At 38.1% G+C, this 13,901-nt stretch overlaps 1 protein-coding gene across 6 annotated transcripts in view; it reads left to right on the plus strand.

Annotated features, from left to right (window-relative positions):
• FER (FER tyrosine kinase) overlaps window positions 1-13,901 on the plus strand; it is a 308,974-nt gene that overhangs the window by 36,457 nt on the left and 258,616 nt on the right. For all 6 annotated transcript variants that reach the window (XR_011471215.1, XM_070412423.1, XM_070412422.1 and 3 more), the window contains one exon: window positions 3,795-4,062. Coding sequence is in view for 5 of the 6 variants with exons in the window: in XM_070412423.1 (XP_070268524.1) it covers window positions 3,856-4,062 (207 nt within the window). In the remaining variant the exon portion in view is untranslated. The remainder of the gene's footprint in view (window positions 1-3,794; window positions 4,063-13,901) is intronic.

The following is a 13,901-nucleotide window of genomic DNA, read 5'->3' on the forward strand; positions in this document are numbered from 1 at the left end:
CTCTTGAATTTTTTGTAGTAGTCTGAGGAGGGTGGGTTTTAGTTCTTCCTTGAATGTTTGGTAGAACTCCCCTGTGAAGCCGTCTGGCCCTGGGCTTTTGTTTGCTGGAAGCTTTCTGATGACTGCTTCAATTTCTTCCATAGTTATTGGCCTATTGAGGTTTTTAGATTCTTCCTGATTGAGTTTTGGAATGTTGTATTTTTCTAGGAATTTGTCCATTTCCTCCAGGTTGTCCAGTTTGTTGGAGTAGAGTTGCTCGTAGTATTGTTTAACAATCATTTGTATTTCTGTGGGGTCTGTTGTTATTTCGCCTCTATCATTTCTGATTTGGTTTATTTGGGACCTCTCTCTTTGCTTCTTGGTGAGCCTGGCTAGGGGTTTGTCAATCTTGTTTATCCTTTCAAAGAACCAGCTCTTGGTTTCATTGATTTTCTGTATTGTTTTTTTGGTCTCTATTTCATTGATTTCTGCTCTAATCTTTATTATCTCCTTCCTTCTGCTCACTCTGGGGTTTTCTTGTTGCTCTCTTTCTAATTCTTTGAGTTGTAGAGTTAGATGATTGACTACCATTTTTTCTTGTTTTTTGAGATAGGCCTGTAGAGCTATAAACTTTCCTCTCAGGACTGCTTTCATTGTGTCCCAGAGGTTTTGGATTGTTGTGTTTTCACTGTCATTAGTGTCCAGGATGTTTTTAATTTCTTCTTTGATGTCATCGGTAACCCAATCAATATTTAATAACATGCTATTCAGCTTCCAAGTGTTTGAGTATTTTGGGTTGTTTTTATTGTAGTTTATTTCTAACATTATGCCATCGTGGTCTGCGAAGAAGCTTTTTATGATTTCAATCTTCTTGAATTTGTGGAGACTTTGCTTGTGACCCAATATGTGGTCTATTTTTGAATATGTCCCATGAGCACCTGAGAGGAATGTATATTCCGCAGCTGTGGGGTGAAGTGTTCTGAAGATGTCAATTAAGTCCATCTGATCTAGTGAGTCATTTAGGATTGCTGTTTCTTTGCTGAGTTTTTGTCTAGCGGATTTATCCAGTGATGTCAGTGGTGTATTAAAGTCCCCTACTATGATTGTATTGTTGTCGATCTCTCCCCTGATATCTTCCAGAAGTTTTCTTATGTATGTGGGTGCTCCTACATTGGGTGCATATATGTTTACCAGGGTTATATCTTCTTGTTGTATTGATCCCTTTAGTATTATGAAGTGGCCTTCCTTATCTCTGGTTATGGCCTTCACTTTGAGATGTATTTTGTCAGATATAAGTATTGCTACCCCAGCTTTCTTTTCCTTTCCATTTGCGTGAAAGATATTTTTCCATCCCTTCACTTTCAGTCTGTGTGAGTCCCTTGTAATGAGGTGGGTCTCTTGTAGACAGCAGATGTATGGGTCATGTTTTTTTATCCATTCAGCCACTCGATGTCTTTTGGTTGGAGCATTTAGTCCATTTACATTTAAACTTATTATTGAAAGGTATTTGTTTGAAGCCATTTCTTTTTTTGTGTGTGTGTATGTGGCTGTTTTCTTTCTGAGCTTGATATTTCTTCTGTTTAGACCAGTCCCTTTAGCATTTCTTGCATGGCTGGCTTGGTGGTGATAAACTCCCTTAGCCCTTTTTTGTCTGTGAAGCTTCTTATTTCCCCTTCAATTTTGAATGATAGCCTTGCTGGATAGAGTATTCTTGGATTCAGTCCTTTGCTTTGCATCACTTTGTAGATTTCCGTCCATTCTTTTCTGGCCTGATGTGTTTCTGTTGAGAAATCATTTGATAATCTAATGGGAGATCCCTTGTATGTTACTTTCCGTCTCTCTCTTGCAGCCTGTAAGATTCTCTCTTTATCCTGAACATTTGCCATGGTAATTATGATGTGTCTTGGTGTGGGTCTTTTCGGGTTCACCTTGTTTGGAACTCTCTGGGCTTGTGTGACTTTTTTCTTCCCCACCTCAGGGAAGTTTTCTGATATTATTTCTTCGAATAGGTTTTCTAATCCATGTTCATCTTTCTGTTGTTCTGGCACCCCTATTATTCGTATGTTGTTTCGTTTCATGTTGTCCCAAAGCTCCCTTAGGCTCTCCTCCTGTCTTTTAATTTTTTTCTCCATTTGCCGTACAGTTTGAGTGTGTTTTGCTTCCTTGTCTTCTAATTCACTAATTCGGTCCTCCGCTTCTCCCAGTCTACTGTTGATACTTTCAATGGAGTTTTTTATTGAAGCTATGTCACTCTTCATTTCTTCTTGGGACTTACTTAAGTTGTTGATTTTTTCATCTGTTTCTTCTAGCTTCTTGCATAAGTAGTTGAGTTTTTCATCTGTTTCTTCTTGCTTCTTGAACATCTGGTGCATGTACTCTAGGAACCTTATTCTGAATTCTTTTTCCGTCATGTTGCATATCTCTGTCTCACTTAGCTGCTTTTCTGGGGAGTCCTCCTTTTCTTTCCTTTGGGGGTTTCTTTGCCTACCCATGTTTGATCTCGCTGACATATGTAGATGTTGAGATGTTCAGTGGCTGCTCCCTGGGTTGCAGGGGCTCCTTGGGTTGTGGTTGCTGCTCAGATGATTGCGGTAGCAGCTGCTTTCCAGTTGGCAGCAGCTCCTCTGGTGGGTGTTGTTCACAGCTGTGTTGGCTCTTCTGGCTGGTGGGGGGAGGCTTCACGTACAGTTGCTGTTCCACAGACAGAGGGTGTGGTGATCTGGAGGCTGTGGTGATCAGGAGGCTGCGGTGCTCAGGGGGCTGCTGTTGCTTGGACCTGCGGTCTGGGAAACGCTCCTCTCTTATGGGCACTGCATGGTCTGATCAGTTCCTCAGGATGCCCCCTTTAGTCTCAGTTCTCCGCAGTCACAAAATCCAAATCTCAAATCTCCTGGCGCCAGCAAACCCGCGGAACTCCTTACCCTGGTCAGGGTCTGTGTCTGTCCCAAGAGATGCGGCTGTCTGCCATGCGGTCTCCCTCCGACCCTCTGGGCTCAGGTCTGGCAAACTTTCCTGCCCAGATCCCTGGTTTTTAACCTTTCCAGGGGAGGTCTGCCCTTCCAGGCTGCAAGCCGTCTCACCAGCTGAGTAAATTTGCCAATTCGGGGTGGGTGTTATTAGTTTCAGCTGCTTACTCCGTTTGCTCCGGGACAAGACCTGGGACGCGTCTGCCTATATCGCCGCCATCTTTCAAAATCCTCGAGTATTGCCTTCTTAACAATGTTAAGTCTTTAGGATCCAAGGATATGAATCTTTCCATTTATTTAGGTCTTTAATTTATTTTAACAATGTTTTTTAGTTTTAAGAATACAAGTTTTGCATTTATTTTGTAATGTTTATTCCTAAATATTTTATTTTTTGATGTTCTTGCAAATAATTTGTTTTAAATTTTGTTTTTGGATTGATAATTGCTAGTGCATAGATATGTAGTTGATCTTTGTTTATATTGATCTCCTACCCTGTAATCTCATTTATTTATTTATTTTTATAAAAGTTCTAAAACTTTTTATTGTGTTGCTTAGGATTTTCTATCTACAATGTCATGTCATCTGCAAATATAGTTTTACTCTACAATTTAAATAGAAATTATTTCATTTATTTTATGGTACTGACTAGAACCTCCAGTACAGTGTTGAATAGAAGTGGTGAGGGTGGACATCCTCATCTTGTTCCTAATCTTTGGTGTGAAAGCATTCAGTTGTAGTAGTGATTTCTTTTTTAACCCTAAAATGAGCCCTAAAAAAGTTAAAAATAACTTTGTTTTGAAGACAAACTTTCTTTTGATTTAAGATTTTTTCTTCTGTTTACATACACAGATATGCACTGATTAGAAAGCTTGCTTGTGCAGTGTGGAGGATAAGACAGTGCCTTACAAAAATGGGGTTTGGAAGTGACCTGAAGAATTCACATGAAGCTGTGTTAAAATTGCAAGACTGGGAATTACGCTTACTGGAAACAGTGAAGAAATTTATGGCCCTGAGGATAAAAAGTGATAAAGAATATGCATCTACTTTACAGAACCTTTGTAATCAAGTTGATAAAGAAAGCACTATTCAAGTGAATTATGTCAGCAATGTTTCTAAGGTGAGAGGAATAATTTCATCATTTGTTATGTATAGCATCATAATTGTGCTTAAGGCAAATAGGTCATACTACATATGGATAAACCCCACGATACGTTATTGTTATTATTAATATTGCGGTAAGTAGTTGATTATCTTTTGAGTTCTTTAAATAATAAAAACACAAGTCTTTATGTTTACCCAATGAGTTACAATGTACAGTACCCTTATTTCTTGGTGTATATCTAGATTTCTCTCTGGTATCATTTTCCTTCTTGAAGGATTGCCATTAACATTTTTATAATGGAATTCTGATAATTCATTTTTTTAGGTTTTGTAAGTATGAAAATGTTTATATTGTCTTCATTTTTGAAAAATATTTTTGCTGTTTATTTTTTCTCTCAATACTTCAAAAATACCACTATAGTATTTCCTTGCATTGTTGCTGATGAAATATTTGTTATTTTTCCCCCTCTGGCTGTGCTTAAAATTTTTTCTTTATTGCTGATTTTATTTATTTATTTATTCTCATTCGAGGATATTTTTCCATTTATTTTTATAGAGTGGAAGAGACGGGAAGAGAAGTGAGAGAGAAACATTGATTGGTTGCCTCCCTCACATGCCCGAACAGGGCTGGGGATTGGGATTGAATTTGTTCTTGATGGGAATTGAAACCTGAATATTATGTGGGCTAACTCTATCCCAGCGGTTCTCAACCTGTGGGTCGCGATCCCTTTGAGGGTCCAATGACCCTTTCACAGGGGTTGCTTAAGACCATCGGAAAACACATATATAATTACATATTGTTTTTGTGATTAATCACTATGCTTTAATTATGTTCAATTTGTAACAATGAAAATACATCCTGCATATCAGATATTTACATTACGATTCATAACAGTAGCAAAATTACAGTTATGAAGTAGCAATGAAAATAATTTTATGGTTGGGGGTCACCACAACATGAGGAACTGTATTAAAGGGTAGCGGCATTAGGAAGGTTGAGAACCACTGCTCTATCCACTGAACCAAACTGGCTAGGGCTCTTTATCACTGGTTTTAATCAACCTGTTATGTGCCTTTGCATAGTTTTCTTCATGTTTCTTCTGCCAGGGGTTTGTTGACATTCTTATATCCGGGTTTAGAGTTTTAATTAACTTTGGAAAAATATCAGCCATTATATAAAAACAATATTTTTTTAGTCTTCTCTCATCCCTCTTACCTGCTTTGGGGAGTCTGATTACATATACACTGAGTGACCAGATTATTATGACCACCTGACGTATGAAGGCAAATTAGCAATAATTTCGTGCTGAAGTTGCTAGAGGGCCAGACCATTTTAAATAGGAAAGCAGGTTGTTTACCATGACAGTAAGAGTTATTTTTTTCTGAAGATATGGGTAAACAACACGATTTAACAGCCTTTGAACATGGGATGATTGTTGGCGCTCAAAGCCATGGAGCGAGTATCAGCAAAACAGCCGAAGGCCTGTTTGAACACCTTTGCTGTCTGCAGTTACCAAGATAAAACATCTCCAATTTGCACAGGAACACAAGGATTGGGCAGTTGAGCATTGGAAAAAAGTCATGTGGTCTGATGAATCACGTTTCCAGTTGCATCATGCAGATGGCAGAGTGAGAATTTGGTGGAAACAGCATGAAAGCATGCACCCCACATGCATGAGTACAACCCTTCAAGCTGGTGGGGCAGTGTTATGCTTTGGGGCATGTTTTCCTGGCATGATTTGGGCCCTTTAATTCATGTGGAACAACCTCTGAATAGCACAACATACCTAAGTATCGTTGCTGATCAAGTGCATCCTATCACGTTAATGGCATATCCCAATGGAGGTGCCTTCTTCCAACAAGACAATGTGCCATGCCACGGTACTCGTATTGTGCAGGAGTGGTTTCAAGAACATGAGGGAGACTTTACCTTGCTTACGTGGCCCCCACAATCACCAGACCTCAATCCAATTGAGCATTTGTGGGACGAAGTTAAAAGAGCCATCAGGCAGCTGGTTCCACAACCGTCAAATCTCACAGAACTGGACAGTGCTTTTCATCAGGCATGGTGTCAGATTCCTCGCATCACCTTTCAACATCTCGTGGAGTCAATGCCAAGAAGAATCACCGCAGTATTGAAGGCAAAAGGTGGCCCAACGAAGTACTGATGGGGTGGTCATAATAATCTGGCCACTCAGTGTATATGTGGCTGTTTGAAGTTATCCCATAGTTTACTGATACTCTATTTATTTTTCTGTCGTTGTGTTTCATTGTAGTTAGTTTCTATTATTATGTCTTCCATTTCTCTAATCTTGTTTTTATGCAATGTCAGATCCCATGTATTTTTAAATAACTGTTGTTAATTACATCCCATGTATTTTTCATGTCAGATATTGTTCATTTCTGGTGCCCTTTAATAATCCTATCAGAGACATGAACTCTGACCATTTCCCAGACCACTCCTCTTCCAGCAATGCTACTTCCTCCCTCCTTCTTCTTTCTCTGACAATCTCACTTTGTGTCTCACCTTTATTTTGGGATATGGTTAAGTTACTTGGAGACAGTTTAATCTGTTTGGTTCTTGCCTATTTGTGCCATTAAACCCAGGTTTTTTACCCCATACCTGTACTGTAGGTTAGGGAATTAGAGGGAAGGAAACAGAAACTGAGTAGTTGAGCCACTTCCATATTGAAATGAGTAAATCTTAAAAAAAAAAAAGATTTATCTGTTATAGTTCAACTAGGGGCCCAGTGCACAAATTCGTGCACCTTGAGTGGGACTGTGGGCCCTGAGTCTGCGGTAGGCACAGGGGCGGGCCTCGGCCCATACTCTGTGCTCCCGCCTGGCCCTTCATACCACAGCCCAGTCTCCTGTCTGCCGGCAGCCCTGCTCCCGCCGCCGCCACTCCCATGTGCTGATGGGGCTGGCCCTGCTCTCACCCGCTGATGGCGCAGAGCATGGAGTGATTGGGGCTGGTGCCAGCAGCAGGTGCGAGTGGTGGCTGCTGCCCCGATCACCCCGCTCAGGAGCAGGGGGAGGTGGAGAAGCCCTCAGGGGCGGTCAGGGCCAGCAGCCACCGCTCGCAACCGCTGATGGCAGCAGGTGCGAGCAGGACTGGCGCCGACAGGAGGTGCGAGTGCCGGGCGATACTGTGGCATGTGGGAGCAAAAAATTTTCAGTAACCACCAGAGGCTTGACCTGATGACAGCGACTGGCGTCCTGCGTTGGTCTGGTGCCCCCTCTCACCTCCACCATCCCACTGCTGCCGACTCCCACCAGGTTCCCCTCTCTGCTGCCTGCTGCCGATGCCCTCCATGTTCTGCGTACGCCCCCTGGTGGTCAGCACACCTCATAGTGACCGGTTGTTTGGTTGTTTCGCTGTTCGGACTATTTGCATATTAGCCTTTCCTTATATAGGATTAGAATCTTTTTATATCCTTCATGTCTCTACTTAATATGCTTATTCTTTAGTTTCTTGAACATGTGGAATACATGTAACAGCTTTATTGTCCCTGTCTTCTAACATCTGTGTTATTTCTGGGTTAGTTTTGATTGACTGATTTTTCTCCTCATTTTGGGTTGTATTTTTCTGCATGGTAATTTTTGATTTGATGCCAGGTAGTGTGAATTTTACCTTTTTAGGTACTAAATAGTTTTGTATTTCTTCAAATGTTCTTGAGCTTTATTTTGGGATATGGTTAAATTACTTGGAGACAGTTTGATCTGTTTGGTTCTTGCATTTGCATTTGTTAGGTGGCACCAGAGTTACATGTAATCTAGGGTGAATTTTATCTGATCTAGTGAGGTAAGATCATTCTCAGTGCTCATAGGATGCTCTCCAAATTATTATGTTTTACACTCTGGCTGTTGTGGACCTGGAATGATTCTGTGGCTCTGTATGAGCTCTGGACAGTGTTTCCTGTAATCCTTACGGGAGAGTTATTTCCTTGGCATAGTTTCCTCCCTTAGCTACATAATCAAGGGGGAGTCTTTTGCATTCTCCTGAGATTTTTCTTTGTGCAGCTTTCTTCTCTCTAGTACTCTATCCTTGTCTCTTCTCTAGTATTCTAACTACCTTGATGTCTCTGTGCTCTGAACTTAGTCTCTTTAACTCACAGCGATTCATGAGTTCTGCTTGGCTCTTTCTCTCTTGGCCATGGCCTGAAAATTTTCTCAATTTGGTAACCTGGGTTCACTGTTCTTCATTGCCTGGTATCTAGTGGCTTGCGTACTGTGTATTCAATATGCTTTGTTCAGTTTTTAGTTGTTTTAGGCAAGAAGATAAAGCTGTTCCTGTTTCTCTGTCTTGACTGGAAGCAGAAGACTTGCGACTAGTGATTTTTATGTCTTTATTTAACAAAATTAAAATGTATAACTGAGTTTCAAGAATAGAACAAAAATTCTCCTGTGCCCTCCAGTCTATTCATTAACTGTTAACATTTTGCCAAATTTGCTCTGTGTTTCCCTTTCTCAACGTAATTGTGTAAGTGTGTGTGTGTGTGTGTGTGTGTGTGTGTGTGTATAAATTTGATTGATTTGCAAGTTAGTTGAACCATCATGCTGACACCTACTTTGACAAGCAAACATCAGGTCTTTTTAAGGTAAAGTGCCAGATTTATTGTAGTGCTTATGTATTTCTTATATCTGTGCAAAGTTTTTATTAATTTCCCGTCTTTTTTCCATATGTCCCTGATGAGTTTTTTGAGTATTGTATCCGTAACACCATTTTCCCATACACTCTGTGATTTTTACTGTGTAATTTTGCACAGCCTAGTGATTATTAGGGATACAGATCTTTCATTACAGCAAAACTTGTACATTAGAATTACTTGGGAAACTTTGAAATACTGATATCTAGACCACTTCCAAAACTTATTAAATCAGAATCTCTGGTTGTGGGGTTCAAGAAATGGTATTTTTAAAAAGCTCCCAGTTGATTCTTATTGCAGACAGAGTTGTGAACCACTGGACTAAGGAAACTAGAAAATGCAGACACACAGGCTCTTCTGAATGGGAAGTACCTCAGGTTTCCTTTGCACCTTATAATTTAGTCTTTGAAAACCTCAGTTTTAGGGAAACTTAATAACGACTTGTCTTCTGGATTTCTCTATCTGGTAAGAAGTCAGAGATTCCAAAACCTTCTTCTTATGTAATACGCAAACTCTGCATTAAAACTTTTGTTTCAGAGACCCATTTATTTTAAGTTATTGTGTGGTATAGAAAGATACATTCTTCATGGCAATTTTATGTTATATTTTAAAAGTATTTAAGCAAGAAGAAAGAAAGTGAGTAGTTGGAAGATACAGTCTGCAGAGAAAAGCTATTTATGACAATTGTTATTTAGGAATTTTTCAAGCTTGAGTCATCTTGTTGATTATTTTCAGTGCTTTACTGTAATTATAGCTCTAGTAGTAGTTCATTCTTTGACATACTGTCCTAGAATAAATACTTTTTGGTATAATGAACTCAGAACCCTTAAATTACTACCTGTTTATGGAATACTGATTTACATCACTACACATCTGTTACTTCAAAGGAGAAAAGCATGGTATTCTTTCCTGAAAGATACAATTTTTTCCCCCTATATATAGTTTTCTTTTAAAGAACTGAGTACAGGGTTTTGATGTATATTCATCCTAGTAAAACTGATACTTTTTTTTTTTTATCTCTATTGGTTCCTTAAAGTAAAATAGGCATTTTAGAATTTATGCTAATTATTATAGAAACCTACAATGCTATTTAGTGTATGAAACTGATTTTCTTTTTGGCAGGGAGGGGAGAAGGGAGAAAAAAATTTCTGTAAATTGAATCATTTTCCCTCTTTATTGTGAAATAAGAGGTGCATTTATTTCTAGGAACTATTTTGGTCACAAAACAGCAACATAAAAAATCAGATTCAATTTAGGAATTCAGAAACTCTTGAAATAATCAAGAGTTTATTGATTATTTAGTATTTCATTACACAATATCAGTATTTTTCAACATGCAATTCAGTGTTCTGAAAAATGTTCTAAAATTTGAGTCTGAAACCAGTAATTTTGTTTCTCTGGGGCCTAAGGAAAAGTGTACTATCTGTTTATCTTAAAGTGGTGCAATTTCTAATTATCTATATGGTATTGGGGTTGATTAGATAACAAGATGATGATTTATTTCTTAACTGTTCTGCTTAGGGAGATTTGAGGTGTGCATCATAATGCTGGATAGAAGCCCAAATAGAGTGGCCTTTTTCATTTGCACCTTCATTTCTTGTAACAGAGCATGTCATATAAAAAATGACTCAATTATCTGGGCCTAGAAGATTTTTTTTCCCCCCAATTCCAGTTGACATTCAATATTATTTTATACTAGTTTCAGGGGTACAGCATAGTGGTTAGAAAATGATATAATTTATGAAGTGATCCCTGTCTTGTTCCTGATCTTAAGGGAAATGCTTTTAGTTTTTGCCCATTGAGTATGATGTTGGCTGTAGGTTTGTTATATATGGCCTTTATTATGTTGAGATATGATCCCCCTATTCCCACTTTGCAGAGAGTTTTTATCATTAATGGATGCTGGATTTTGTCAAATGCTTTTTCTGTATCTATTGATATGATCATGTGATTTTTATTTTGTTTACATTACATATCTCATTTGTTGATTTGCAAATATTGAACCAACCTTGCATCACCAGAATAAATCCCTCTTGGTCATGGTTTATGCTTTTTGTTGTTGTTGTTAATTCTCACCTGGGGATATTTTTCCATTGATTTTTAGAGAGAGTAGAAGGGAGAGGGAGAGACAGGGAGAGAGAAACATTGATGTGAGAGAGACACATCGACTGTTGCCTCCTGCATGCACCCTGAACAGGGCTGGGGATTAAGCCTGCAACCGAGGTACATGCTCTTGACCGATATCAAACCCGGGACCGTTCTGTCCATGGGCTGATGCTCTATCAATTGAGATAAACCAATTAAGGCATGGTGTATACTCTTTTTAATGTATTGCTGGATCTGATTTGCTAATATTTTGTTGAGGATTTTAGCATTTTTGTTCATCAGGGATATTGGCCTGTAATTTTCTTTCTTTGTAGTGTCTTTTTCTGGTTTTGGAATTAGGATAATGCTGACTTAGTAAAAAGAGGTTGGAAGTCTTCTCTTGAATTTTTTGGAATAGTTTGAGGAGGATAGGTGTTAATTCTTCTTTGAATGTCTGGTAAAACTTACCTGTGAATCCTTGTGGTCCGGGAATTTTGTTTGCTGGGAGTTTTTTTATTTTTTATTTTTATTTATTTTTTATTATTGCTTCAATTTCATTAGTTGTTGAGACTTCCGATATTGGGCAATGACTGAGCTAATGCTGTTCAGAATATTTGTTGCCAGTCTTTAGAATCCAACTATTGACTTTGATTATATTAATTCTGTTCTATTTTTAAAAGATTTATTTAATAATTTTTTATCTGCGTAGTATATTTTTCAGGATTCATTTTGGTTATTTTGTTAGTGTTTAATAATATGAGACTTTATAGGACTTGAAATAACAAGGGTTAAACATTTCAACCCCTTCATTGTTAGAAAGGCTTTAATTATGGATGGTGAAATTCCCCTGATATTGAAAGATGACCCCATGTCTTGCTGACTCACCAAATATCCTCAGGCATTTGGTTCTTTAAAAAGCTCCACCAGATGAGAATAGATCTGCAGTTTTGGATATTGTGGCATGAAGTAAGCAGGGAAGGAGACTAGTCGATTCTTGCTGCATTTACAGGGGAATAAATTTTAAATTCTATTAGAAAAAATAAGATATCCAGGTACTCCAAAATGAGTTATAGAATTGATGAGGTTTCATATATGTAACTAGTTTGTTAAACATATTATATGATTTAAATGTCCCAAGACTATTTGACTCAGATATGGTACTGAGAGTGTGGTTTTTTTCATGGTTTTTGTGCTTGGGTTCATTGAGTTTCTTAAATCTGTGGGTTTTAGTTTTCAAGATTTGAATATTTTCAGCCATTTTTTCTTTAAATAACTTCCTCTCTGTCTCCTTTGTGGTTTCTAATTGCAAGCAAATTTTGTTTTATTGCGCATTTCTTTATTGTGGTTTACAGACACTCAGTTGCGTTTTTTACAAAAGAAGTGGATGGATTTGTGGTAGACGTGGGAGGGATAATCAGAAAGACTTGTTGATAGATTGTTCATGGGGAAGGGTGGCCAGAGCTTCTAAGGAGGAGAGACTTTTTAGGAAGAGAGAATGTTTATTAGCAGTATTTGGAGGTAGGATAGAGCCAGGTCTCTGCTAACCCGAGGCCTAGAAGATAAATGGAAAGTTCTGATAAAAGGTATAAAGAGTTATTTCATCATAGAGTAGGAGTTCTTGAGGGTATAGGATTCTATAGATAGTGTCCTGGATCAGATTAGGAGATATTGAGGACAATATGGGATTGACAGGCAGAGTGATAATATATACCTTGGGAGGCTTAGACTTCCTATAGTGACTGCAGTGAACTGTTAGGTAGCATAGGATGTGCCCTTCTGGGAGCAGGAGGACATTCGCTCTTGTTCTGTGGTCTTTAATGCTGGCTTCTAAAAAGGCTTCTTCCTACGCTAAAGCATCTACATAGAACCACAAAAATGTGTTGTATGAAGCACTTAGAGATTATTTATATTTTGAAGATAGAGAAAGAACTGGTTCCTCTCACTTTTTTTTTTTGTAACCTTAACATTATCCCCATGCTGTAGAATGTTTTTCCAACATTGTATTTTTTAGAATGAAAATATCATGTGAAAAAGGTAAACCTGCAAGACTTATTAGGGCCATTTAGTTTGTTTTTAATTCATTTTTGTGTAGTTTTAAAATTTGTTTTCATGTTTGTTATAATTGAGGTTTTTTTAATAAAAACTTTGTGGTATAAATATGTGTTCATAGACCACAGGTCTTATTCCATATTCTTAATAGCATTTAACAAACTAAAAAGGCCTTCCTCCCTATACAAGGTTTATTTATTTATTTTGAGAAATGAATATGGAAGTGTATTTAAAACAAGATTATCAACTCAGACCGTGATAGTTTTGACTGTGACCAAGAATTTGCTTTCTTTAGGCTACAATTTTGATTTAGGATTGTATTAGAATATTAAAAGAAAAAGAATAAATCTATTCATTCAAAGATTAAAAGTATTAAAGTAGAGAAATAGTTTTATAAATATCTAAAAGCATATCTTGTCCATTTTTTTTTATTGCTTAAAGTATTACAAAGAGTATTACATATGTCTCCTTTTTCCCCCCCTTGACATTTCCCCGGCCTCCCCTACTCCCCAGTGTCTTGTGTCCATTGGTTATGCTTATATGCATGCATACAAGTCCTTCGGTTGATCTCTCCACTGTAGTTTGACAGTCTGTTCGATGCTGCTCTGCCTCTGTATCTATTTTTGTTCATCAGTTTATAATGGCCTTTATTATCCATAAATGAGTGAGATCATGTGGTATTTTTCTTTCATTGACTGGCTTATTTCACTTAGCATAATGCTTTCCAGTTCCATCCATGCTGTTGCAAATGGTAAGAATTCCTTCTTTTTTTTTTTACAGCAGCATAGTATTCCATTGTGTAGATGTTCCACAGTTTTCTAATCCATTCATCTGCTGGTGGGCACTTAGGCTGTTTCTAGATCTTTGCTATGGTAAATTGTGCTGCTATGAACATAGAGATGCATATATCCTTTCTGATTGGTGTTTCTGGTTTCTTGGGATATATTCCTAGAAGTGGGATCACTGGTCAAATGGGAGTTCCATTTTTAACTTTTTGAGGAAACTCCATACTGTCTTCCATAGTGGCTGCACCAGTCTGCGTTCCCACCAGCAGTGCACGAGTGTTCCCTTT

The sequence above is a fragment of the Myotis yumanensis genome, unplaced genomic scaffold, assembly GCF_028538775.1.
Source record: "Myotis yumanensis isolate MYYU_CA2020_CCGP unplaced genomic scaffold, mMyoYum1.0.hap1 SCAF_4, whole genome shotgun sequence".
NCBI classification, from domain to species: domain Eukaryota; kingdom Metazoa; phylum Chordata; class Mammalia; order Chiroptera; family Vespertilionidae; genus Myotis; species Myotis yumanensis.